The sequence below is a fragment of the Prionailurus viverrinus genome, chromosome B1 (genome assembly GCF_022837055.1).
Source record: "Prionailurus viverrinus isolate Anna chromosome B1, UM_Priviv_1.0, whole genome shotgun sequence".
In the NCBI taxonomy this organism is placed as follows: domain Eukaryota; kingdom Metazoa; phylum Chordata; class Mammalia; order Carnivora; family Felidae; genus Prionailurus; species Prionailurus viverrinus.
In genome coordinates this window covers 34,818,468-34,846,327 of record NC_062564.1, presented here as the reverse complement: position 1 = coordinate 34,846,327, position 27,860 = coordinate 34,818,468, and the positions used below count along the sequence as shown (strand labels likewise).

The following is a 27,860-nucleotide window of genomic DNA, read 5'->3' as shown; positions in this document are numbered from 1 at the left end:
ACGTTTATTTATTTTTGGGACAGAGAGAGACAGAGCATGAACAGGGGAGGGGCAGAGAGAGAGGGAGACACAGAATCGGAAACAGGCTCCAGGCTCTGAGCCATCAGCCCAGAGCCCGACGCGGGGCTCGAACTCACGGACCGCGAGATCGTGACCTGGCTGAAGTCGGACGCTTAACCGACTGTGCCACCCAGGTGCCCCTAACCCATTCTTTTCTGAATGTAGGACTTTTCAAGTTCCTTATTTCTTCTTGAATAAGCTTTGGAAAAGTTGTAATTGTATGGGATTTGTTTATTTTACTTAACTTTTTAAACTTAGTGGCATTAATATTCTTATAATTTTCTCTTATCTTTTTAATATCTGCTTTATTTGTAGTTATATCTCTATGTTATTTGTAAAATTATTTATTTGTGCCTTCTCTTTTTTTTCATGAACAATTTTGCTAAAGTTTCATTCATTTTTATCAGTGTTTTTTGTAAAATTTTTTTAAAATGTTTATTTATTTTTGAGAGAGAGACAGAGTGCGAGTGGGGGAGGGGCACAGAGAGAGGGGGACACAGAATCTGAAGCAGGCTCCAGGTCTGAGCTGTCAGCACAGAGCCTGACGTGAGGCTTGAACTCACAGACTGCAAGATCTGAGCCGAAGCCAGATGCTTAACTGACTGAGCCACCCAGGCGTCCCCATTTTATCAGTGCTTTCAAAGCAAAAACTTTTGGTTTTGCTGATCCTCTATTTCTATGCTTATTATTTGCCTTATTCTATTTTTTTCATTGCTATCCTTTTTTCTACTTATTTATTAAATTTTTCCATTTATGCTTTTCTAATATGTACATTTTATAGCTATAAATGTTATTCTTTAAAAAAAATTTTTTTTTCAACGTTTATTTATTTTGGGGACAGAGAGAGACAGAGCATGAACGGGGGAGGGGCAGAGAGAGAGAGAGGGAGACACAGAATCGGAAACAGGCTCCAGGCTCTGAGCCATCAGCCCAGAGCCCGACGCGGGGCTCGAACTCCCGGACCTCGAGATCGTGACCTGGCTGAAGTCGGACGCTTAACCGACTGCGCCACCCAGGCGCCCCTATAAATGTTATTCTTAAGCACATTAGCTGCACCCAGCAAGTTTTCAGATGTAGTATTTCATCAATGGTCAGTTCTAATTATTCTCTAATTCTTAATATGGTTTATTCTTTGGCACACAAGTTGCTTAGAAATGTGTTTTAATTTTTCTTTTTTTTTAAAGTTTATTTATTTTGAGAGAGTGAGCAAGTGAGAGAGAGTGTGCATGCAGAGGAGGGGCAGAGAGAGAGGGAGAGAGAGAACACCAAGCTGGGCTCTGCTCTGAGAGCACAGAGCCTGCTTGGGATTCAAACCCACGAACCATGAGATCATGACCTGGGCTGAAATCAAGAGTCAGACGCCCAACAGACTGAGCCACCCAGGCGCCCCTGTGTTTTAATTTTTTAAATACTAAGAGCTTAAAAAATTATCTTTTGTTATTAATTTGATGTAACGATATTGTGGTCAGGAAACACAGTCAGTGTGAAGTGAATTGCTCAAAATTTGTTAGGCTTAAATTAAAAAAACATTTTTAAGTTCATTTACCTATTTTGATAAGAGACACAATGAGTGGGGGCGGGGCAGAGAGAGAGGAAGACAGAGAATCCCAAGTAGGCTCTAAACTGTCAGCATAGAGCCTGATGCAGGGCTTGAACTCACAAACCATGAAATCATCACCTGAGGCAAAACCAAGAGTCAGATGCTTGACCTACCAAGTCACCCAGGTGTCCCTGTTAGGCTTAAATTTTTTAAATGTTCTACCTGTGCTTAAAAAGTGTGTGCTCTATAAATGTTCAGTTATTAAGTTTGCTTAGTATGTTATTCAAGTGTAGTAAACTGACTTTTGCTGCTTGATTAACTAGGAAAAGTGTGGTAAAATCTACTGTGATAGCAAATTTGCCCATTTCTCACACTGGTTTCCCTACATTTCTGAGGGGTCCAATTACCCATGTCATTTCAAGAACCCTTTCTTTCTAGAAGATGCTTAATAAATAATCTCCTGCTGTTGTGAGTTGAGTTCTGTCCACTGAAAAGATATGAAGTCCTAACACGGGACATGTGAACATGACTTGTTTGGAAATCAGGTCTTGGTGGATGGGATGGACTAAAATGTGACTGTATTGGGTCCTAAGTCCAATGATAAGTGTCCTTCTAAGGAGAGATCTGAAGACACAGAAGAGACCCAGAGGAGAAGGCCACGTGAAGACAGAGGCAGGGCTGGAGGGATGTCTGCCACAGCCAAGGGCGCCAAGGATTGTGGGCCACCACAGGAAGCCAGGGAGAAGACCCTTCTCCAGAGCCTTGGTGGGGAGTGTGGCCCTGTGAGCACCTTGCACGTCCAGCCTTCAGAACCATGAGAGTAAATTTCTGTTGTTTTAAGCCACCTGAGTTTGTGGTAATTTGTTAGGGCAGCCGCTGGAATCTAACGTGCCTGCTATTCCAAGGGGTTGATCTGAAGTTAATTTCTTGCAGGCCTGACGTTCACACCTCATCACCATGGTTAGGACTCGTTTGTGTGAGAGTGAAGGAGGAGTCTGTCGTGCTCAGCCTCCGCTCTCCAGATCTTCTCAGGCCAGCCTCTGCTCTGGCGAGCAAGCGGTGTGGGGGCCCCTGAGTGGCTCCGTCCGTTGGGCGGCTGACTCTTGATTTCAGCTCAGGTTATGCTACCAGGATCATGGGATCGAGCCCTGCATCCAGCTCCACACTGAGTGTGGAGCCTGCTTAAGATTCTCTCTCTCTCTCTCTCTCTCTCTCTCTCTCTCTCCCCCTCAACCCTTGTCCCCTCCTCGTGCTCTCTCTTTCTCAAGGAAAAAAAAAAGAAAGAAAGAAAGAAAGGGAGGGAGGAAGAAAGAAAAAAAAAGAAAAAGAAAACCCCCAGCATTATCCCCGGGGAACTGGGGAACTACCTGGTCACATGATCACATCCTTTTGGTTCCCTACTCACAGTGGAGTCAAAGCGAGAGCCTGGAAAACTTCGTATGTATTATCTTTATCACTTTGTACAATTCACACATTTCTGGATTTCTACCGATAAAATGAGTACTTTTAGGTGATTATGCTGCAAAGGATACAAAGCTTCTTCAGTGGGGAAGTTCAGGTTCTCACACAGAGAGCATGGGAGTTAGAGCAGCCACCAGGTGGCGACATGTCTTTCGGCAGCTGCTCAGCGGGCGTCTTTGATCAGGGGATGCCCCCTTCAGGCTCTAGGGGGAAACTATCCAGATGGGATGACTGAGGCTGCACCTGGAAACTTTTATCCAAGAAAAATGGTGGATCTGAGACTTGATTGTGACTGATTAGATGGAGAGAGAGCGTAGGAAGAAATCACGTAGAATGTTTCCAGGTTTCCGGTCCGAGTTACTAAAGTGGTGCATAGAGAGAGGAAGTATGGGGAACGAAGGGTTCATACTCAGACAAGAGTTTAAGGATCCTGGGGACACTTAAGTAACACCTGGTAGGAAGCAGAAATCAGGGGCTGTAACTCTCAAGCAGAGTCTGGAAGGAAATGAAAGGCAGAGAATGGGATCTTGGAGGCAGGACGTGTTTTCTTAATATTAGCCCCAGCACAGCGTAGGGTCTAGAGTAGGAGCTGGAAAATTTCAGCCTATGGGAAGGACTGGCCTACCACTGCCTTTTTGTAAAGAAAAAAAATTTTTTTGGAGCAAATCCACACCTATTTATTATTATTATTTATTATTATTATTATTTATTATTATTATTTATTATTTATTATTATTATTATGGTCTGTGACACATTTCCCACTACAAAAGCAGAGTGAAGTAAGTTTTGGACAGAAGTCCTACGGTCTGTGAAGCTCAAGTATTTACTATCTGGCCTTTTGGTGAGAAATTGTGCTGACTCCTGGTCTAGAGCAGCACTCTCAACCTTCAGTGCGCGTTGTCCAATGACCTGGAGACCCTGTCAAATGAAGAATCCGGTTCCAGAGGTCTCGGTCCAGCCCTGAGACTTGGCACGTCTATCAGGCCTCTGAGATACTGGTGCTGCTGGTCTAACTGAAGTTTCTAGCGTCCCTATTAAACAGGTAAAAATAGGTGGCATTAATCTTTTATTTAACTCAACATCGCCAAAATATTACCCTGTCTTATGTAACCAATATAAACAAATTGAGACCTTTTACTTGATTTTTTTGTGCTAAGTCTTTGAAATCTGGCGTATATTTTGCACTTACAGCCCCTCTCAATTAGGCCTGGCCACGTTGGCTTATTGGCTAGTGGAACTCTAGAATAGGCTGCCAGATTTCAAATCCCAGCCCCACGCTTACGAGCTGTGTAGCCGTGGGCAAGTTATGTAACCTCTCCATGTCTGTTTCTCCACCTATAAAATGAGAATAATAAACGCACCTCCTCATGACGTTGTCTTGAGGATTACGCACACTAATAAAGTGTTTAAACAGCCTGCTGGGCACATCGCAGACCATTATTAGGCTTTTTGGAGGATTCTGTATAGGAAGCACATTCTTTCCCTCCAGTAAAGGAACGAGTCTGAGCCCTGCTGGGGCAGAAGGTGTTCAGCATATTCCTCAGTTCTCAGCCCACAGCTACCCCTTCCTGCAAGGATCTTTTTTTCTTTCGTTCCACAAATGTTTATTGAGCCTTTACTGTGTATCAGACCCGGTGTCAGGCACCAGGGATAGAACACCAAAATGAACACGAAAACCTTCTGTCCCTGTGGATTGCACTCTAGTGGAGAGATTCACAATGCATATAATGAATGTAGAGTATGCTAGAAGGTGGTACCATGGGGGGAAACGCAAGCAGGGTAAGGAGGCTGGAAAGTGCTGGGGAGGGATGAAGTCAGTTTTAAGTAGGTGGCCAGGTGGCCCTTCACGGGACAGCTGTCATTGAAGGTCCTCAGGAGAGTGGGGTGGGAGCGGAGAGAGTCAGAGAGAGAACTTAACAGTGGTCAGAGAGGTGCGGAGTTGGGGCAAGCATATCAGGCAGCTTATAGGCCATTATAAAAATTTTGGTTCTTCCCTTGAGTGAAATGGAGAGCCAACTGGTTGGATTCTGTGGAAGTTTTTTTTTAAGGCTGTCATGTTGAAGGACAGCGTGGGAGTGGACATCCGTGTTGGCCCTGATCTGAGGCTTTACTGGGACGTGTGGCTCTCAGTATAAAAAACCAGGAACGACCTGGGCAAATAGGTGTGGTTGGTCAACCTAAAACCATAACCAATTCTTTGTCCTCCTTCCATAACCAATCTGTGTCCTCACAACATGCATGTTAATGCTGCACAGTCACAAGAGGTGTTCCCTCGTGACAGTATTTTGTGCCATAGTTACATAAACGGCATTATACTACACATTTCATTTCTTTGTTAAGTGCTCAACACTATTTCTATGATCCATCCATGTTGCTGTACTTACCTCCAGTTCATTGTTTATTTTTTTAGAGAGCACACGAGCAGGGGAGGGGGAGAGGGAGAGGGAGAGAGAGAATCCCAAGCAGGCTCCGTGCTGAGCATCTGACTCTTGATTCAACGCGGGGCTCGATCCCACAACCCCGAGATCATGACCTGATCCGAAATCAAGAGTCAGAAGTGTTAATCGACTGAGTCACCCAGGTGCCCCTGGTTCATTGATTTTAACAGCTGCCCAGTATTCCACAGTAGGCACCTGCCCCTTTCACTTATCCAAAACCTTACTTGCCTCCAACAACAGACACTTGAGTAACACTGCTGAAAGCATCCATTTGTACCTCCCTCGTGGCCCCAGGCGGACATTTCCCTGGGGAGCACTGGCATTTGGACATAAGCACCACCAACTGTAAAGCACTTTCTAGAGCGCCTGCAGTGGTTTAATACCTAAGTCACAGTCCCCACATCACTGCTGACACTTAAAGTTTGGCATTTGAGGGGCTATTTTCATTTGATTTTCTCTGGCTCTTTCGTTGATCTCTTGTTAACCATTTGGGTCTGCCCTTCTGTGAACCATCTAAGACCCACAGCCCATTTTCTTCTTCCTTTTTTCTTGATTTGCAAGAAATCTTTTTTTTTTTTTAATGTTTATTCATCTTTGAGAGACAGAGAACGACACAGCATGAGCGGGGAAGGGGCAGAGAGGGGGAGACACGGAATCTGAAGCAGGCTCCAGGCTCTGAGCTGTCAGCACAGAGCTCAACGGGGAGCTCGAACTCATGAACTGGGAGATCATGACCTGAGCCGAAGTCGGACGCTCAACTGACAGAGCCACCCAGGCTCCCCGGTTTGCAAGAAATCTTGTAAACATATATTAATCCCCTGTCAATTTGAGTCACTGCAAATGCCTTCTTAGTCTGCCATCTGTTAGCTTTGATTGTGATGGCTGCTGAACAGAAATCTTTACTTCTGATGTTTCTAAATCCATTCTTGCTTACATTGGGTGCTCTGCGGGGGAGGGGAGGGGTAAAAAGGTGACGACTTTTAAGGATAATTTAGAGTAAAAAAAAATTCTGAAATTATGCTTAGAACAAGATCAATATACAGAAATTACCTTCCTCTATGCTGGGTTTTGGGAAACATCCATCTAAGTTTGCCCCTATTCATTCCTACCTGATTGGGAGTTTCTTTTTCCTTTTCTTCAAGGAGTGATTGGGTTGAGAAGAAAGGAAGGCACTTGAAGTAAATTTGGTTTTCCTAAGTTTTGCTAAACATAGCCATAAAATGCAACACTCCCTTAGCAAACTTCATGGTGGGAGGGAGGAAGTGGACAGATTCCAGAGAGGCCCGGGACCCCATTTCACCTGGCACATCACGCTGCAGGTGGTGCTGAAACCGAGCAGAGCTCGGCCATCCTGAAAGAAGAAAGCAGACGGAGAATAAAAGCTTTGTAAAAAGAGCTGCTTCACAAGCCGTAGACACCCAGAAGTGGTCATGTGACCAAGAAACTAGATTTTGATTAGAACAAATATTGAGGAAGAAGTATACGCCACAAAGAATTTCTTCGTTGGATCAGTTCTAAATATGCAAATACGCGAAGTAAACGCATCACGATCCATGTGCAAGGAGGGTCGTCAGGGTGGAACAGACACACTCACTGATGGACCACAGGGCCACAAAAGGTGGAAGGTAATTTAAACATGTTTATTTGAACAGAATAGAGAAGGGCTGGGAAGTTCCAGAAAATCTTCTTGGGCTGCCATGACCAAAATAAAATAACAAGGCTAAGTAGAACCTATTTAAGTGTCTTGAGGCACCTGGGTGGCTCAGTAGGTTACGTGTCTGACTCTTGACTTCAGCTCAGGTCATGATCTCCCAGTTCGTGGGATCAAGCCCCCACATCGGGCTCTGCAGACAGTGCAAAACCTGCTTGGGATCTCTCTCTCTCCTTCTCTCTCTGCACCTCCCTCACTCACACTGTCTCTGTCTCAAAATAAATAAACTTAAAAAAAAAAACAAACATTTAAGTGTCTCAGTCTTAATCTCAAATCTAAGTAATAGATAAAGCTTGTGCCGGGTGGAAAAGATGGAATTTTAGGAGAAAGTATGGGGTGTGGTTCCTGGAGTTGAGGCCGTGAAATCACAGGCAGGACGAGTATGATTCATCTTTCCAAAATTGCCCACTTCAGGGGTACCTGGGTGGCTCAGTCAGTTAAGCGTTTCACTTTGGCTCAGGTCATGATCTCATGGTTCGTGAGTTCGAGCCCCGTGTCAGGCTCTTTGCTGACAGCTCAGAGCCTGGAGCCTGCTTCAGACTCTGTGTCTCCCTCTCTCTCTGCCCCTCCCCTGCTTGCACTCTGTTTCTCTCTTTTAAAAATAAGTAAACATTAAAAAGCTTTTAATTAAAAAAAACCCCTACCAATCATAAACCTGTGAGAACAGACCTGGGTACTTCCTAGAAATCATAATATAGTGACAGAGTAAGTCCCACACGGGGAATGAGGAGGGCACTCATGACCTGGCCACAGACCAACTCTTCCTTCCCCCTTCTCCTTTTTTCAGGAAGAAAAAAGTGTCTCCTTTTCCCTCCATTTCGTTGAGTTTATGCATTTAGACAAGCCGCCTGTCTTTTGCGACTACCCCCATTATGTTCTGTGAGGGGCTTTCAGCATTTTTCTCAGGGCAGAAATCCTTCTGCAGGCTGGATTTTCTTATTTGGGTCTCTTACACACAACAGGCTGTTGACAGAAACGTTTAAGCGGCCGTGAAGTCTGGAGCCCAGAGCTAATTCACCTGCCAAACAGGATCAAGGGTGAAGGGCAAAGATAGGAGGCCAAAGATAGGAGGTCTTGGCTGAGGCAAGGCTTAGTCAACCTTAATGGATATATTGATAGAAAGAGGCAACACTGCTGGGGGAACTAACACCTTCTTAAGAACAAATGGAAATGCCTCAACCGGTCACTTCTTTTTTGTTAAGAAGAGGGGGATGGCAGGCTGAGGCCATCAGGCGCTCCCATCACACCCCTCCCAGGTGGGGCTGGGAGGACACCTCGAGGTGTTGGGTTTCACGCAGAGGCTGATGCTCCAGGCAAATCGCAGAATCTGCCACGTGGGCCACTGGGGTGAAGGGGCACTGCTTTGTCCTCTGATGACCTTTCCATAAGAAGACAGTCTGACTCCGATACAGATGACGTTGGAGTCTCTGCTCCCAGACCAGTGTGAGCGCCAGAACCCCTCTGTGCAAACCATTAGCATTTCAGGGTGGAAAAAAAAAAGCCTCCCGTGCATTCCACATTCGTGGGGCAAATGGAAACAGATAATAAACAAAAATCCCAAACCATGGCCTTTCAGCCCTGTTGACATGGGCAGCTGTTGGAAACAGGTACTTACTTCTCGTCAATCAAGGGGAGTAAAATTTAGACATCTTTAGATGCCTTAAATATTTTATTTGCCCTCAGGCCCAAAGACCTATATTTATTGTCCTACCTCAGAAATTATTTAAGCAAGTTCTCTTTCAACTTCATCATCCCATTCTTTCTGCCTTCCAAGTACCGTGCTTCTGTGCTCACGCTGAACTCCCACTGTGCTCTGCTATTCCCTCACACCCTTCCATACATATGTCTTAGGCTCTTCTTTTTGTTAACAGCTGGCCCCTTCCCACTCCACCTGTCTCCATCATCAGTTTTTGGGTTATGGCTTGGGCTCACCTCCTCCCACCCCAGGGTAAACCTCTATACAGTCTCAAGTAGCTGAAAGAATTGTAGTTTCTAATAGTTGTTAGTAACATAAACACGGAGATTCACATTTCTCTGGAAACGAGCCCATGCTTTTAAGCTTAGATCTAATTGCAGAACTGTGTAATGTAAGGTTAGCATTTGATTTCACTATTTATAAGAAAAAATACATAAAAGTTCATTAATTCTAGTTTTCTGATCTATATTCAGAGTTAATATTTTATTATTTATTTATTTTAAAGTAGGCTTCACACCCAATGTGGGGCTTGAACTCACAACCCGGAGATCAAGACCTGAGCTGAGATCAAGAGTTGGGACACCTAACCAAGGGAGCCACCCAGGCGCCCCTATAGTTAATATTTTAAAATGGTAACCTTATTAACAGTTGGCACTGAATGGCCTTTGCTATTGACACACGGGTTGATATTACACCTTGGTAAATATTTCTCCTTGTGAAATATTTGGCTTGTGAGCTGCTGGACACGCAGACCCCTCCCTCCAGAACACAGACGGAGCGTGCTTCACTGTATGCACGTAAATACAGCAAATGCAGGGTGTGCAGACTCAGACCATTTATTGTACCGAATTGACACTCCAGTTCAACTAAGCATTCTAACAGGTGACAAGATTCAAACACCAGAGGAAAACCTACTTCGGTCATAAGAAAGCAAGCTCACAGAGGGTCTGTGGGCCAGCGGACGAGCTTTCATTTTACTGGCTCTCCACACCCTTCTGTGTGCGAGTGTGGCAACACGAGGCTGCCAAATATGGAAACTCATCGGAGCCCACAGCACCCCAAAGGCCATTATCCTTATCCTGAATGGAAAGCATCATTGAAATTAAAAAAAAAAAAAAAAATTTAAAGATCTCCCTTAGTTTTTGTAATTCCTAACTGTAAAATATCACCTCAGTGACAGAACAAAGAATTTTCCTTGGTGGGGCACATCATTCATTACTGAACCGGAAAAACAGTATCATAAAAAAGAAAACACTCAAGTAGAAATAAATAGCTAAATAATTTATGTGTCGGTAGTTTTGCTGCATTGCACATAATCACACAAAACCCTAAAGCTGATGTTTTGTTTTTAAAGCTTAGAAAACACATTTGCCTTTCCAAGCTTCTTGATGCATGCTTCTTCTAAGGAAAACTATTCTATGCAGGCCTGATGTTTAAACTTTAAATATCTGTCCATCTAAGAGGTTGCCAACCTGAGTGCGCAGGTGTGAACAAGTGACCCTCCCAGCCATCCAGGGGGGCCAGGCGCAGCCACACGCAGCCTCTCCAGCTTACCACACCCCCCCCCACTCCCCACCCCAGGCTGGGGAGCGCCAAGGCCAGCAGTTGAGGGTGAAAATATGCAAGCAGCACTGGTTACAAAGGGGTATGTTTGTACTGTTACTGTGATGTCCTTCAATGGACTGCCAGATCCCTGTGAGCGTCCTCGGAGGTCTGGAAAGCAGCAGCGCACAGTGTGACGACAGGAGAGCGTCTCCTGTAGCGGCACTCCCAGCAAGGCTCGACACGACGTTTTCTTCCACGAGGCTGCCGGAAAATCCCACGGGCGCCATTTCTTTTGCTTTCTATTCCAAGTATTCTGAGTTCCCTGCCTTCTTGGCCAGCCCTTAATTGCTATGAACTCCTCTCCTGAATTAATAAGCTCCTCCCATGCTTGCCTCTCAGCCCGGCCCCCCCTGCATCAGAAAGACCCACGTGAGATCCTCTGGAGAATGCAGGCCTCTCAACATAACTCAGCAAGCCCTCCTTCCTGAACAGCACTTTTTCAATCCGTGGGGGGACGCATGTTTGCTGGCTTACTGGAAAACTGATCTTGAAAATAATCTAGAGGGAAAGGTAAGAAGTGGAATTCTGGTACACACAAAATATTTCAGGATTGAAAACTGGTCAGCTCTTGCCCAGCTCTTTTTGTGCCCATACACGGTAACTAGCCTCCTGAACTAAGAGAATGTGGTGCGTATGCTTTCTTGAATGGGGTCATTCGCGCAGGGGTCAGTGAACATCTTTAAGGGACATCTGTCCATAAAGGGACATTTAATAAGTATTTTAGGCTCGACAGGTGACATACACTGTCACATATTCCTCCCCCCCCCCTTTTTTTCTTTTAACAACCTTTTAAAAATTGAAAAACCATTCTCAGCTCAAGGGTCTTCTAGATTTTCCCTGTGGCCAATAGTTGGCCAAGCCCTCCTCCTGGGAGTTCTTTGGCAGGGGAACATGGGCACTTAACTATGTAAAGTATAAGGTTGTTTGGGCCCTGATTTGGGATTTCTTTTGAAGACTGAGGTAGGTCCTTGCGGAGGGATCCCTAGGCTAGGTGCAAAGCAGAACTGGTTGTCTTGATTCTGCCCCCCAAACGGTACCGAGCTGGGCCACACTGGCACCCTTTTTTGTAAAAAGTGGCAATCTATGGTAGGAAACCTGAACTAAGGCCCATTTAAATCTGGGCCTATGCTGGCTAATCCTTGCCTTGATCTTAAAGGCAAAAATCACATACTCCAGGCATTTGAAAAGTTTCATTCTCAGGTCACTTACTACTCCCAATGGTTGGCAGCAGAAAAGCTAACGCGTAAACACACTCCCTCTTCACCGCTAATGCCACCCACAGTCTACAGAACAAACCCCGTCAGAGGATTCAAGGATGAGCACGCCAGCTCACTCTGCTCCTGGGGTATCTAAAACACTGCTCATCGGTGGCTGGGTCTTGATAAGGGACAGCGTTTACCAGGGACCGAGCACTTGAAGAGCTGGAGACCCGCGTTTCTGAAGCTGGACCTTTCACAGGGCCATTTACCTCCGTCCTCTCTGAAACAAGACCCCCACACACATCAGAGGCTGTACGAGGACGCCGCTCCTCCAACCTTCCGTAGATCTCAGAGACAAGTATTCTACCAATAACTTTTTCACTGTTAGAATATTCACTGTGAAGAGCAGAGTAAGAGAATTTGCGTTTCTTTTATACATTTGTAATCTTTTCAAGTCATCAAGATACAGTATGCCATGTTTTAAATAATAAACAAGATAAAAATCTAACTTAAATAAGGGCTCCAGGATCTGAATCCTTTCTCTAATCAACGAAGTCTGAAAAAGCAGCTGATGGTTCTCAAAATAAACATTTGCTACCAACCAACTGAATTTCACTGTTCTAAGAAACAGCACGCACACACACACACACACACACACACACACACACTCATAAAAAGAACTTCACTTAAAAAAACTAGGTATGAGAATTCCCAAAGCTTCTAAACAAAATGAATAGGTGTAAAACCACCGATCTCACATACACCAATCCAGCTGTCCTCTTTAGGTCTTTGTTTAAAATGTCGAACCCGTTTTCTCAAAATGTGAGTTTATTTCTTGTTGAAGTCAGACCCTTCTCTTCGTCCGGATTTACAGTGGTATTAACAACCATGGCCTCAATCATGGCCGTAATACAGAGAACCTGTAAGCATGGGGGTCTCCAAAATAAAACCACTGAGACCATTTTTAATTAAGGAGGGGAACACCAACTCGAAGTTGGAGGAAACTAGAGCACAATTAAGCCCCGAAAGACGTACCACTGAGAAATGCGGACGTGCCTGTCAGTAGGCACGAGCTCCAGTTCTAACGATGTCGAAAGCGGCGAAACTTGAGGGATTTTCCAACTCAAGGACATAATGTTCTAAGGCTGCTGAAAGGTGCGACTGAGAAAGTCATTACCCGTGGTGAGGAAAGACAATGCATGAATGGTAATGGGGATTTTTCTACATAAAAAGAAATGAAACAATAAATTTTGAAGTGTGTGTGCTTTTGAAAGAAAGAGCACTGCATTCTCTCATCCTCTACCCTTAGCATTGTTCTCATGCACCCACATTCCCTCTCTCTCACACACACTCTTCCTCCTACACACACACGCTTCTCTCCCACACTCTCATACGCACACTTTCTCACACACACATTCTCTGTTTCACACACACATTCTCTCTCACATTCTTTCCCTCTCTCACACACACACATTCTCTCATACTTTCTCTCACACACGCATTCTCTCTCACTTTTTCGCACACACACACAAAACACTCTCTCACACACACATGTGCACTGCTCTAGTCGTTATTTCACATCTTCCAGGACTATCAGTTTTAGAAACAGTTACCTCCTGGTGCCTGCCTTTCTCCGTCTTGGGTATAAATGGCTTTGAGTTTTTCAGCCCACAAAGAAAACATGTAGTGACAGACCTGAACAGTAAGTGAAAACTACACACCACCCTCTTCAGCTTAGAGCTTTTGAGACGGACAAAAGGAGGACTGCGATTTCCGCCGGGCGGGTTCTGGTTCTGAGAACGCGACACTCGTCAGTGCCACCACCACTGATGGGAAACGGCTTTGCCATTCCCTCCAAAGGCAAAGTGCAGCGGTTTAAAATTTAACATCCCTCAGAGAAAAGCCAAAAATCTTAGTCGGTATCCTATGCAGCAAAAACAAAGTCATTTTCCCTTTTTCCTCCACTTAAACCTGTATCCAGAACGGCTAACCGCAACACTTTCTGGACAGGCAGAGCTGACGACAACGGAGTTTGTTTTTGTTGCAAGGAACAAAAAAGGGAAAGCAAAAACAAAGCCGAAAGAGAATAAGCAGGAGAAACCCTGAGGCAAAAATGGCTTTTCCTTCAGAAAGTCTTCCTGGGCTCTCGAACTCCCGTCCCTGAGTTCACGCGGCCATCTTCTGGGATGGCAGGCCTTCCTCCAGCCAGAGGGTGGTGGTCGAAGCGCCACGCAGCGTCCGCCTGTGAATGCGCCGCAGCCGCAGCAGGTAGAGGAGGATGGAGAGCAGGACCACCAGGAAGCAGCCCGAGAACAGGTAGTGATTGTAGACAAAGGAGAAGCCCCTCCAGTGAGCGTGACTGGCCCGGAAGGTCTCCTGCTGGATATCCCTGGGCACCGGGACACAGAACAAAGAGGGCGAATCAGGCCAGGGACGCGATGTGACAGCGCACGGGGCACGTGCCCTATCGGAGGAACCGGATTTAGGGCTCCGCTCGGAGACAAAAACTGCCATCCCGGTCTCCGGGGCTCAGTTTCTTTACCTCTGTAACAGAGGCCGCCTGGCCTAACAGGGTGGCTGTAATTATTAACAGGATACCACGTGAACGTGCGTTCAGCTACCATCACTGTAACTTGGGTCAAAAATCAGAGAACTTTAAAAGAACTGTGAGGGTTTCACTATGAGCTGGACGCCAATGTGGAATCAGACCACCTGTCTGGGAGCAGTAACAGCCACGACTCACACTTTTTTGCGGTTAGCCCAGCTAAACGGATTGCTGGGACATGCTCAATTAAGTGAAGGGGACAAAAAAAAAATCCCCCGAAAACGAACTCCTCATTTGTGAGTGCACCAGGGTTGTTATGTGGGGCCAGCTGACAGCCAGGTCTGCGAACGCGAACGGGGAAAACATCCACCTTTATTTTCCCGATTCCGACCGGCATTTCCACTAACCACGAGCGCAGACCACAAGCTACCGAGTGTCGGCACTGCTTGTGGCTTTGACCGTGAGGCAGCTCACAGGTCGCTGTCACATGGCGTGGTGGGGGCTGGCAGGTGCCTCCAGACATCGACACACATCATTGACATCACTGCACTGAAATTACAGGAAGCACTAGTTCTGCTCCCAGATTTGTTATTTCACGTTTTAACAAAAAAGAACACGTATCACTGTATCGCCAATACGTTTTCTGTAAATATTTGATAAATTTGAGAAATATATTTGATGTCTATATTTCAATACTGTGGTTTCCTCTGTAACCTGTTATTGACTTCATACATTAAAAACAGTATTTTGAGAAGGAGTCCAAAGCCATAAAGGTGAAGAACCCCAGAACTAACCCTTCCGTGCAGGGGTCAGGGAAAGACACTTGGGAAAAATCAAACACTTTGTGCTGCATCTGACGGGATGGGTGGGGTAGGAAGGATGCACTGCGGGGAAGACCAAAGTCGAAGTTCACTGACCACAGTCCTGCCCACGGCCAGCGCTTGCCCCAAACGCCCACAAACCACAGCTGCCGGGCTGATCATAACCACAGAAAAGCATCTTTTGTTTGATTCTCGTCACCAAATTCAGAGCCGTACCTTAACGGTAAAAACCGGGTCCTGTAAAGGATTGCTCCGAGGGTCCACTGAACCTCCTTATCGTAAACTTGTAAGGCTGTCTTTAAGTTTTTATAGTTGACAGGAAACGAAAAGCCCCTATGGAACACCTCAAACATCCAGGCAGACTTGAAGCACTGATACCTACGAACACCAAGCACAAACGTAAGTGGAATTCATTTGCTTGTCAAAATGAACCGGACGCCGAAACGGCCTTCCCCTGTGACCAACGCGGGTGCAAAGGCTTCCCTAGGCCTGCATCGAGCAGCCGGACCACCCATGTGCGCCTTTCCGGTTGATTTACTTGGTTTGTCCCCTTGTCCACAACCCAAAATAATTCACCTGTCAAAATCAATGGGCTCACGAAACTTGGTCTCAGTAGGATTTAATACATGGCCATGACATATTTTTACCTCAGGCGATCATTTACACTGATAAAGTGCCAACTTCTTTGGACCTCAGTTTATTATAAAACGAGAAGGCACAGGGTCCTTTTCAGCTCTGTTATTTTGTGATTTGAAATCCTTATCAGAGACTTACTTTTTGCAAAGTGCTGGGCTAAGTTAGTAATAAGACAGCCAATGCACTTAAATGACTTATAATGACAGGATTTTTGAAAAGCACCAAGTTACTAAGAAATAAGGCAGAATTTGATAAATGCCACTGGGGAGACATAATGCACGCTCTGGAGACTGAGGTGGGTGGCGTCTGCTTGAAGGGGCAGAGGAAGACGTGAGACAGTGCTGACCTGACTCTGAGGTCTGGGCAGGACTTCAACAGGCAAGGGACGGACAGGGGAACTCTAGGTGGAAGGAACAGCAAAAGTGAACAAAACACCATAAGACACGTTTGGACACAAGTAGCTGTTGTCCTGTCTGAAAGGAGCCCAGGGTAGGTGAGGGGAAACAGTGACCGATGAGGATGCAAAAGTAGACTGGGGCCTGGGTGTGGCAAGCCAGGGGCCAACACTCGTGCACAGCTTCTTGAAACCGCCTGGGGACGCCCACCCACTGCTTACTTTAGCCTGTGGAGGTCGGCGTGTGAGGCATACAGTCCTCGGTCAAAGCGTTCCCGCAGGATCGACCACTTTGTTGCACAATAATCCTGGAAGAAATTTCACCCCAAATAAATCACCAGTAAGTGAACAGGTTCTTCATTTTAAAAAGGGTTTACCAAATTCATATTCATAACAACCATATCCTTCCAATTAGGCAACACAAGCTTCACCTCTATGTGTACCGTGAACCCAGCAAATGCTCACTGATCAGCAAAGACCATGGTTGTTCTGTCTTAAAATTCTGCCAAAGTTATTGTTACAGAAAACTTCCCTGCCCACAACCAGCCTCTTCGAAACTGCTTAGTTTCCTCCTCTGTGACTGCCTGCGACTGGCGTAAGCTTCTGGAAGAGTGAAGTGGTACCTGAGCTGGTTCAGAGTGGCCGCCTGTGTCTGAAGCGACATAGTGCAAGGCTCAGGGAACACCAAACTGATTACAGAAGGCTTTATCTTTAGGTAAAGGGAGAGAGGTGTCATCTTTTCCTGAAGTTATTTGTAATATTATATATTTTTAAAGATTTTTGCTTTGAGAGAGAGAGAGAGCACACGGGCATGTGGCCGCAGGAGGAGCAGAGACAGAGGGAGGGAGAATCCCAGGCAGGCTCTGCACTGTCAGTGAGGGGCCCGACTCGGAGCTCGAACTCACAAACATTGAGATCATGATTTGAGGCGAAATCCAAAGTCGGACACTTAACCAACTGAGCTGGCCAGGTGCCCCTGTAATAATATTAATAACTAAGATCTACTGAGCACTAAGGGCCTTTTCTGAGTGTAATACTTAAGACCACTCCTTGGCATGGCTATGATTCCAACATCTATTTCAAGGAGGAAGAAACTGAGGCTCTGAGAGATGGTGAAACTGCCCCAGGGAACACAGAACAACACTCAGTCTGGGGTGAGAGGTAAGGACAGACATTTGGGGCACAGGAAACACCGTGAATGAAGACAAGATGGGAAGTAGCTTGGATGCAAGGGCAACGAGTAGCTATTATTGGAGTAGGTCATGAGAGGTCGGGAGAGGAGGCCCCGGGAAGAAGGCACGCTAAGGCATTTGTGAATACAGGTAAAATAACATGCTTGATGACTGATTATGGGGGATGTGCAGCGAGGGAGGAATGAATGGTAGGGAGAAGTCTGGAACTCCTGAGTTCTGAGACGTGACCAGATGGTCAGGGATGCCATTAACTGAGACAACATCGCAGGATGAAGGGCACGGGGAGAAAATGGTGGGTTTGCTTTGGGTCATGAATTCTAAGAGGCACCGGGCATGGAGGCTGGAGCCTCTTCTTGATGGGCAGTAGTTGCGAACCATGAGCATGGAAGAGACCAGCTAAGAGCCTGAGGGTCCACACCCTTCCAAGGGTGGAAGTCCAGGATCACCAAGGTTTAGGGGGTATGAAGGTAGGGAACCCTGGAAAGAGCCTAGGAAAGCATCAGAAAGGCAGCGGCCAACAAGAGAACAGGGGTCCCGGCAGCTAAGCGACAGGAAGGCTGCAGGAATATGGCCTGATACCAGTGGCATTACTACAGAGTAATATACAAGTCTGTCACCCAGAAGCCACTGGCCATCAGAGCAGTGCCCGGAGCGGTGGGCAGCAGGTGGCTCCCCTTGGATCTGTGACTCCTGCTGGGGCTACCTCTTTCGCTCAGCCGAGGAACAGGATCCCCAACAGGTTGCACTACAGCCTTCCATCCTCCACCTTCCCCTGCTCTTGGGCTGGGCCTCCAAACGTGAAGGGGGGACACAGGCTGCCAGTGTCTACACCATCTCTCAAAGGCATGCAGGAGAAGAGGGTTTCTTTGAAGGTTACCTTTGCGGCTTTAGTAAAAGTAGCAGCGTTGTAGTCCCCCCCCATTCGTAACACATCCTCAGTGCAGTAGTAGAACTCCGAAAAGCCATAGAATTCGCTGTTCTGGAAGTGAATGGGGGGCTGGTAGACCCCGTTGAGGGAGGTCTGCGTCTCGTTTGTTTTATTCATGAAAGGCTGGATGGTCTCTCGGCACAGGTCAAAGTCTCCTGTTCCCCGGAGGTACATGGTCTGCCCATTTTGCTGGATTTCATCCTTAATGTCCAGGGGTAAGCAAGGGTCCAGGTATGGGGTGTCAGGAGCCAGACCAGTCTGCTTCCCCAGGAGCCTACGGGACAAAGAGAAACTTGATTTGAGACTGGCAGAAAACTGTGTTTTCAAGCAGTGGCTGCAAGCCAGTGTTTCTCAAGACATGCTGTGTGGAACGTGAGCCCTGCAGGGTGTCCTGGGGGAACACGAAAGGGTTCCGGGATAACGAGGTCAGGGAAACAGGTTCTCGAGCTCCCTCTTAGAGGAGGTTGGTTTACCACCCATCCACACGTGCATACAGCAGATACCTACGCAGACACTGTAACAGGGTCCAGTGAAACAGCTACCTGGTCAGATTACCAGAGCTTTCTGTACCCTGGCACACGGCCTGCACTCTTGGCCCGTGTGCCTGCGGTTCCGGAGCTCCTCTCGGTCTAAAGTTCACTGCAGCTGAATGCCCACCAACTGTGTCGCTTCCAACCCTGTTCTGCCACTAGAGCTTGCCAGTGTAATCATACAGAGATGAAAAGTGACTACAGACAGAAGTAACTGGCCCCGTGCAAGCCACATTAGATGCCTTAGAAAAACACAATAAAGGCAAGTTGCTCGAAAACTGATGTCAAGTTCAGTATTAGCATGGTTTAAAAACATTGGGAAATGTGGGAAAAATCTAGAACTTTAAAAATCAAATTCCTTTACAAATGTCTGTTAAGCCCCTGGTATCTTTAAAAAAGCCAAAATGACACTGAGATGAGGTGTGGTGCATGCCAGAGAGATGATGGGTGTAGCCTAAGAAAAGACCTTAGTCCAGAGCAAAAGACTGGCAAACGAACACATAAATTAAAATAAGATGCTTGTGGTTTGATTTGATTTTTGATCCTCTGTTTTAACTGATTTTTTTTTTAAGTTTATTCATTTTTGAGAGAGAGAGAGCGCGCGCACGCTCAGGGGAGGGCCAGAGAGACAGGGAGACACAGAATCCAAAGCAGGCTCCAGGCTGTCAGCACACAGCCCGATGAGGAGCTTAAACTCACTAACTGCGAGACCATGACCTGAGCCAAAGTCCGACGCTTGACTGACTGAGCCACCCAGGAGCCCAGGTTTTAACTGATTTTTAAAAATCAACTGTTGATCCCAATTGCTGTAGATAAGAGAGTGTCCACTGTACTACAGGCTCTGAGAATTCCCATGGAAAAGAAATCTTAACTGTCTACTGGAATGCGCTGTGCTCACGACTTCCCGGTGAAATTTCCCTGCATCTGTCATCCCATTATGTGTACTCACTGCTCGTCACCATTAAGCAAGCGAGGGGCAGAAAACAGCTTACAACAACTGGACCTGTTAGTGTTTGATGCTGTGATGTCACATGGGTTGAAAAGGCTGTTTACGTCTTCGGAGACTGCCACTCAACTGACAGGTTGGTTATTCCTAAACTCAGGGCAACTCAAGATGGACTTGAATGTAGTAAGTTAAGGTCTTCGCCATTAAATAAAAATGTTTAGTTTTAAAACTCAATTGCTACTAATAGCAGAGAAATAGCGATGCGTTTCAAGGCTCAATTCATATGTAAAAAGTGATGACTAACATTTATAATTATTATCAAAGTCCAAGACTAGTCAAATTACTGTTTTTAGTTGCTCTATATCTAAATTAAGAAGTACCACTGAATTGTCCATTATACAAGTTTCTTGACATTAAAATCAATTAGTAAAAATTAACATTGCAGAAGGTGTTTCTCCAAAGTTCTAATTCATACGGCGCCTGGGTGCCCTCAGTGAAGCGGCCAACTCTTGATTTCCGCTCAGGTCACGATCTCATGGTTCGTGAGTTCAAGCCCTGCATTCAGGCTCTGTGTTCGCTGCACAGAGCCTGCTTCGGATCCTCTATTTCCCTCTTTCTGGCCTTCTCTGGTCATGCTCTCTCTCTCAAAAATAAACGAACATTAAAAAAAATTCCAAAGTTCTAATTCAAACATCACTTATAAAATATTTCTATGTTACGACTATTTATTATAGAAAATAATTATGCCACAATGTACCGTATAATATACCACGCTTAAAAAGAAATTATGTGACTACCTATCTCTCTCTCTTTTTTTTAAAGTTTATTTATTTTTGAGACAGAGACAGTGTGAGTCGGGGAAGGGGCAGAGAGAGAGGGGGAGAGAGAAACCCAAGCAGGCTCTGGGTCATCACAGGGCCCGATGTGGGGCTGGAGCCCAAAGCCGTGAGATCATGACATGAGCTGAAACAAAGAGTCAGGCACTTAACTGACTGACCCACCAGGTGCCCTGGGACTACCCATCTCTTAACTAACACCACTCAATTAATGTCGGGAGCAGAAGAAGAAGTTTTTATTGTTCTTCCTATTCACACATGTGAATTTCTGGAAAGTGTGGTACTGAATGGCTCTGACTTGGTCATTCTTCAAGTTCAGGCCTCCCCAGGCTTATTAAGATTAAACTGATCAAGGAACTATATCTGTATGAACTAGGATTTTTTCCCCTCAAAATTGCTCATCAAAACAAAGAAAACAAAACAGTAATTAATAGGATATTTTATATAACCCCAGATTTCAGATATTTTTATTCATCCACACAGCTTTGCTCTTCTTATGAACTGATTTCAAATAAATAACTGCTATATACTTAAACTGATAAAATGAATTTAAACTGATAAAGCACTGCTTTTGTTTTATATTTCTTCGATACCAGAATTCTTCATAAACTCATTTTTAAAAGTGTCCCTGCTAAAAATGTTTAAAACCACTAACTTAGACTTCTGGATCATTTCTTTCTCTTGAATACCTTCCTGCCCTATGGTTTTATCCACTAAATAACTGCACAGGCTGGTTTTCCAGAACACCACCAGAACAACACATAATTCCCGTCCATCATCAATGACAATTTTATCGTCACGTACCGCTGGCCCCCAGGACATCTGCAGTAGCCCAGGTACTGAGTTTCCCAGGGACTCTGCAATGTGAAATACACTACCCAGGGCTCAAAACTCCTACTATGTTAACAGTGAAATTTCTAATCCAGGGGGGTGTGGATTCGGGACTGAAGGCAGGACCCCGGTGCCCCTTCAATTATTTCTCAGCTAGCAGGGGAGTCGAAAGCTGACGGCGTGGACACACTTCTGCTGCTTGAGTCTCCCTGCTTTGCCTGGAGAGGTGCTCTACAAGCAGAGACCGAGATCTGAAAGTGAACGCTGAGAAGCAGAAGGTGCTTTACCTGTTCTTTTGAACTGTGTTGGCAAATATCCGGTCTTCGTATCTCTGTCGAGCAGCATTGCCACCAAACCCAAGAAATGTGGCCACGTAGACCCGGTACACATGCTCAGTTTGGTGAACATCACATCCCAAGTTAAATTCAGCCAACAAGTTCTTAGCGACTTCTTCCTGCAGATGCAAGGATAAAAAACTTTAATATTTTAGGCAATACCATAACAATTACCTCCTGTGAAAAAGATCTATAAAGATTGTCATCTAAAAGCAGCAAAAGCTTCTGCTTCTGCGTTTCCCAAGGACCCTTCTAAGCATCCCTCTGAATTCAATATGACAATTCTGACTTAGGAAATTCCAGATGTGCTGCACATCTGTGATACCATTACTTCTGTAAAGGGATGTGAGCGATGTAGTTCACATCCCCCAATCTAGAAAACCTACTTATGGAAGCCTATGCTTTAGGAATAATTCTAACCGTTGAAATGTCGCTAGACACAAATATGACCTCAGCGATTCTGTGAGAGAAAAAAACTGGGTGTCATCTAAATCTACAACCTCAAAGGGGTTTCATCAATTATGGTAATATTTTATGGAGGAACATGCATATGCCCTATTCAATAAGCGATACAAAATTGTATAAACAGTAATATTACAACAACCGTATTTTAAAAAACTATAAAGAGGAAAAAAATGAAAAGAAATACAAAATGGTAACAATGGGTTGTTTTGGGTGATGCATACACAGAAAACTTTTAGCCCTGAGTTTTCAGTATTTTTTCCAAACCTGCTATGTTGTTTTTGTTTTGTTTTTGCTTTATCTTGAGGAAGAAAACATGACTTTTAACAGAGTGCAATAGTTTCTAGAGGCATGCCTGGATGAGAAGTAGGAAACACAAATTGTAATACTTGAATTTACAAAGCATTTTTCTTAAGAGCTTAATAAATATACCAGTAACATTTAGTGAGTGAACACTGGGTGCCTGGCAGTACGTTAGATATACTATCTGCACTGAGCATTTCAGCTTTATAATAAGCCCACGTGAGAGGTACTTGCATTCACATTTACAGATGAAGAACCAAGTTCAAAGAACTTAAGTGACGTGCATCAGGTCACACAACTAGTGAGGCCAGCCTGACGAGGGAGCCTAGACTTGTCCAGCTGCAGCCTTTTTAAACCACTACACTATAGGATGGGAAAGTGCAGGAAACCAGGCTTTGGTGTATATTTACAGCTGGGTGGAAACAGAATCGCAAAGACATGTAGCAATTCAGGAACACATGTAGAAACCTTTCTGGTGCTCACTATACAAGGCTGCCCAGCCTACTGGGGAACTACAGGCAGTGACTGAGAGCCACGAAGGGCATGGAGAGAAACAGAGGAACCCTGTTCAGAAATGTGCAAGCAGTGCATTCAAACCTCAGTCCTTTCCAGAAAAGTCAAAAGCTGTCTGAGCCTAAAAAAAAAAAAAAAAAAAAAGCAGCACGTTCCCTAACTATAACTTAAGAAATATGATGCCATTGCATTAAGTTTTACAATATCTGTTGAGAAAAGAAGTGATTGAAGAGAAAATACAAACAAAAATTCAAGCATGTAACTGACATTTATACCAAACAAAAACTGTGAAGTTCAGAAAACAAACCAGCCGACTTCAATGAACAAACACAAACGGAGGTTTGCTTGGCTTCCTCCTGACTCCTTTCTCCTGGGTCGGGAAGGTGGGACCTCAGCAAGCATAGTAAGGGTGTGTTCAGACTCAGGAAACAAAACAAAAATGGATGGAGACATGTTAAAGGAAAACCAAAGCAAACAGAAGAAAATTTGACAGATAATAACCTGCTGTGAGGAGGCAAAGCTTACAGTTTTGGGAACTTCGTACGCTATCTGGGTCGACACGCCTCCCATGTCGAGAATACCGGCTGTCCTTTTACGGAGAATGGCTTCCCTGCTTTCACTGCCAGGAATGTTAACCTCCACAACTGCCTCCTCATCTGCAAAGAACAAAAACAGCCATCGGAACAGAACAAATCCAGAGCACTGAGACCCCGTGAAGAGTCCCCTTGTTTTCATGGTACTTTCAAGCCTAACTAGGCAAATGCAATCCACTCCTCCCACCTGAAGTCAAGGTAATGGTGTGAAACGTTAGCCCCCCTCTCTGCTCCTACACACTCAGTTGTGTCACAAACCTTCGCTCCTTTTCTATCCTTTGGATTAGATGGAACAGTCATCATTTCCAGTCAGACACATTAGTTGGAAACATGATACTTACCATCTTCAATATGCTCGAATCGTCCAAGGACAAAATTAATGCCAATCCAAGCATACACACCTACAGACATTTCACAGGGTGAAGAGAAGAAGAATAAAGTTTTAAGATACTTGGTACAACTCTTATCGATGCAGTCCGTGCAAACAACTCATGTACTTTACTCCCTGACAACCTGGGAAAACATCATCTGAAATAACGCATGCCTATTGATGTATTTTATGTTTTCCTGGTGTTTTTCTGATACCTCTCAACTTTAAAATTTACGGTTTCATATTAATTACACAGGTAAAGATGTAATTCCCTCAGTGCTAGTTTTCTTTTGAAACTGTTTTGAAATAACGGAGTTTTCACTTTATCAAGTTAAACCTATAAATCGCAAGGTTCGAAAAACAAAGTAACTTTGACTCTTCCCGTTCCTTTGTCTCTCATTTCCACTCCTTTGTCTCTCATTTCCACTCAGTTGCCGCACCTGATTCTCTTTCTACAACATTCCCTATCCAGTCTTTACCCATTTTCATTTCCGCCTGGATTTAAGGCGTCACAGAGACCTAGTCATTCCGCCTGCCCTCCTCCTCCACTCCAACCAACTCTATTCTCTGCTACTGGTCTGACCCCCAGAACAAAGGCCGAACTCCACTGCCCCATGGCCTGACAATCCGAGACCCGTCCAGCTTTTTGTTTTTACTGACAAGAAATGACACGTAACATTGTGTAAGTCTGAGGTGTACAGTGTGTTACTTTGATACATTTATACGCTGTCCTATGACTGCCCTTGTAATGATACTTTCACATTAGTTATAGTACAGCATTACTGTCTATACTCCTTATACTGTACCTTAGAACTCTATGGCTTATTTATTACTTGTTATAAGTTTGCATCCTTAAATACCATCAATCTTATCCCTCCCCTTGCCCTGGTAACCACCATTTTACTGTTTTTTATGGGCTTTTTTAAAAAGCCTTAAAAAAAAGTTTATTTATTTTGAGAGAGACAGGGAGAGAGTGGGGGGGGGGAGGGGCAGAGAGAGAGGGAGAGAGAGAATTGTCAGCAGGCTCCACACTGTCAGCACAGAGCCCAACACAGGGCTCGAACCCATGAACTGTGAGATCATGACCTGAGCTGAAACCAAGAGGTGGACGCTTAACTGACTGAGCCACCCAGGCGCCCCAGGTTTGACTTTTTCAGATTCCACGAGCAAGTGATATCAACAACTCCTATCTTTCTCTGTCTGACTTATCTCACTTAGCATACTGTGCCCAAGCTCCATCCGTCCTGTCACAAATGGCAGGATTTCCTCCTTTCTTACGGCTGAATAATATTCCATTATGTATATGTACTACATCTTTTTTAACCATTCATCTGTTGATGGGCACTTGGGTTGTTTCTGTATCTTGGCTCCTTTAATCAATGCTGCGGTAAACATGGGAGTGCAGACATCCTGTTGAAATCCTGTTTTTGTTTCCTTTGGGTGTATACCCGGAAATGGATTGACTGGATTGTATCAACTAGTTCTAATTTTTTGAGGAACCTCCATATTGTTTTCTGTATTTCTTGGACCAATTTACATTCCTACCTACAAAGTATAAGGGTTACCTTTTCACCACATTCTTACCAGCACCTGCAGACATCCTAACAGGTATGAGATGAAATTTCTTCGTGGTTTTGATTTGCATTTCCCTGATGATTAGGGATGCTGAGCATCTTTTCATGTGCCGTTTGGCCATTTTAATGTCCTCTCTGGAAAGTGTCTGTTTAGTTTTTTAATCAAAAAATTTTCTTAATTTTTTGGTTAAGTTGTATGAGATCTTTATATATGTTTGGGATATTAACCCCTTGTCCAGTATGTGCACATTTTTTTTTCCCATTCTGTAGGTTGTTTTTCATTTTGTTAATTGTTTCTTTTACTGTGCAGAAGCTTCTGAGTTTGATATACTCTCATTTGCTGGTTTTTGCTTTTGCCATCATGTCCAAGAAATCACTAACATGACCAATACTGATGAGCTTCTTGCCTACATTTTCTTCTAGGAGTTTATGGTATCAAGTCTTAGGGATTTTCTTTGATTCTTTTTGAATTCATCTTTGTGAGTGGTGTGAGACAGGGGTCCAATTTCATTGTTTGGCACATGTTTCCCCAGTCTTCCCAGCACTGTTTGTTGAAGACACCATCCTTTCCACTACTGGGTGTTGGCTGTATATGCCGGGATTTAATTCTGGGCTCTCTATTCCATTCCATTGGTCAATGTGTCTCTTTTTGTGCCAGTACGAAACTGTTTTCATTAACATTGCTTTGTACAATAGTTTGAAATTGGAAGCACGATACTTCCAGCTTTGTTCTTTTTTCTCAGGATTGCCCTCGCTATTAGGGGTCTTTTCTGATACAAAATTTTAGGATTGCTTCGTCTATTTCTGTGAAAAATGCTTTTAACATTTTGATGGGAATTGCACTAAATCTATAGATTGCTTTGAGTAGTATGTCAATTATAATAAGATTAATTCTTGTGACCCATGAACATGGGTTGTCTTTCAATTTGCCTTCTTCCATTTCTTCCAGCTAAGTCTTGTAGTTTTCATTGTAAAGATCTTCCATTTCCTTGGTTAAATTTATTTCTATTTTATTGTTTTTGATGCCACTGTGAACAGGATAGTTTTCTTTCTTTTTCAGATGCTTCATCATTAGTGTAAAGGAATGCAATTGACTTCTGTATGTTGGTTTTGTATCTTGCCACTTTATTGTAATTGTTGATCAAGTCAATGACATTTCCTGACTCTTTAGGATTTTCTATACATAAGATCATATCATCAGCAGATAGTGACAATTTTAGTTTTTCCTGATCTGGATGCATTTTCTTTCATTGTCTTGCCTAATTGCTCTAGCTAAGACTTCCAGTACTCATTGAATAGGAGTGGTGAGAGTAGGCATCCTTGTGTTGGTCTTGATCTTAAAGGAAATGCTTTCAATTTCTCTCCACAGAGTCTAAGGTTAGCTGTCTGTCATATATGGCATTTGTTATGTTGAGCTGTATTTCTTCTACACCCAATCTGTTAAGGATTTTCATGAAAGAATGTTATATTTGTCAAGTATTCTTCTGTGATGTTTTGAGATGATGCCATATTTTTATTTTTCATTTTATTGATGTGATGTAATTTATTGATTTGCGCATGCTGAAGCATGCTTCCATCTCAGTGATAAATTCTATTTGGTTATGGCATATAATCCTTTTAATGTGTTTTTGAGTTCAGTTTGCTAGTATTTTGTTGAGAATTTTTACATCTATATTCATCAGGGATATTGGCCTACAGTTTTCTTGTGGTATTTTTATCTGGTTTTGGTATTAACATAATGCTGGCCTCACAGAATGAGTTTAGAAGTTTTCCCTCCTTGTTGATATTTTGGAAAAATTTGATGGGAATTGGTATTAATTCTTTAAATGTTATTCTCCAGTGAAGCCATCTGGTCTTGGAGTTTTCTGTGTTGGGAGTTTTTTGATTACGGATTCAATCTCTTTACTCGTTATTGGTCTACTTAGATTTTCTATTTCTTCCTGATTCAGTCTTGGCAGGTTGTATGTTTTAAAAATGCATCCCTTTCTTCTATGTTACATACTTTATTGGTATAGAATTGTTCATAGTACAATTGAGCCTTGAACAGTACATAGTACAGTTGAGCCTTGAACAATGTGCGTGTCAGGGGCACTGACTCCCCAATAGTAAAAAATCCTTGTTAACTTTTGATTCCCTAAAAACTTGACTACTAACAGCTTACTGTTGATCAGAAGCATACTGATAAGTGTTGTTAAGAAGATCATAAGGAGAATATATGTATAGTATTGTACTGTATTTATGGAAAAAAGTCCACAAGTGGCCTTGTGCAGCTCAAACCCATGTTGTTCAACGGTCAGCTGCAGTCTCAGGATCCTGTGGTGTCAGGTGTAATGTCTTCT

At 44.1% G+C, this 27,860-nt stretch overlaps 1 protein-coding gene across 5 annotated transcripts in view; it reads right to left on the bottom strand.

Annotated features, from left to right (window-relative positions):
* Positions 1 to 12,122: 12,122 nt before the first annotated feature.
* ENTPD4 (ectonucleoside triphosphate diphosphohydrolase 4) overlaps positions 12,123 to 27,860 on the bottom strand; it is a 34,390-nt gene continuing 18,652 nt past the window's right edge. For 2 of the 5 annotated variants that reach the window (XM_047856307.1, XM_047856308.1), the window contains 8 exons: positions 23,919 to 23,978; positions 23,486 to 23,640; positions 21,659 to 21,825; positions 18,178 to 18,502; positions 16,330 to 16,415; positions 16,060 to 16,113; positions 15,294 to 15,455; positions 12,123 to 14,100 (listed from right to left, as the gene is read on the bottom strand). In XM_047856307.1, the coding sequence (XP_047712263.1) occupies positions 13,878 to 14,100; positions 15,294 to 15,455; positions 16,060 to 16,113; positions 16,330 to 16,415; positions 18,178 to 18,502; positions 21,659 to 21,825; positions 23,486 to 23,640; positions 23,919 to 23,978 (1,232 nt within the window). In that variant the 3' untranslated portion in view covers positions 12,123 to 13,877. The remainder of the gene's footprint in view (positions 14,101 to 15,293; positions 15,456 to 16,059; positions 16,114 to 16,329; positions 16,416 to 18,177; positions 18,503 to 21,658; positions 21,826 to 23,485; positions 23,641 to 23,918; positions 23,979 to 27,860) is intronic. The other 3 variants (XM_047856309.1, XM_047856310.1, XM_047856311.1) reach the window with 3 other exon arrangements.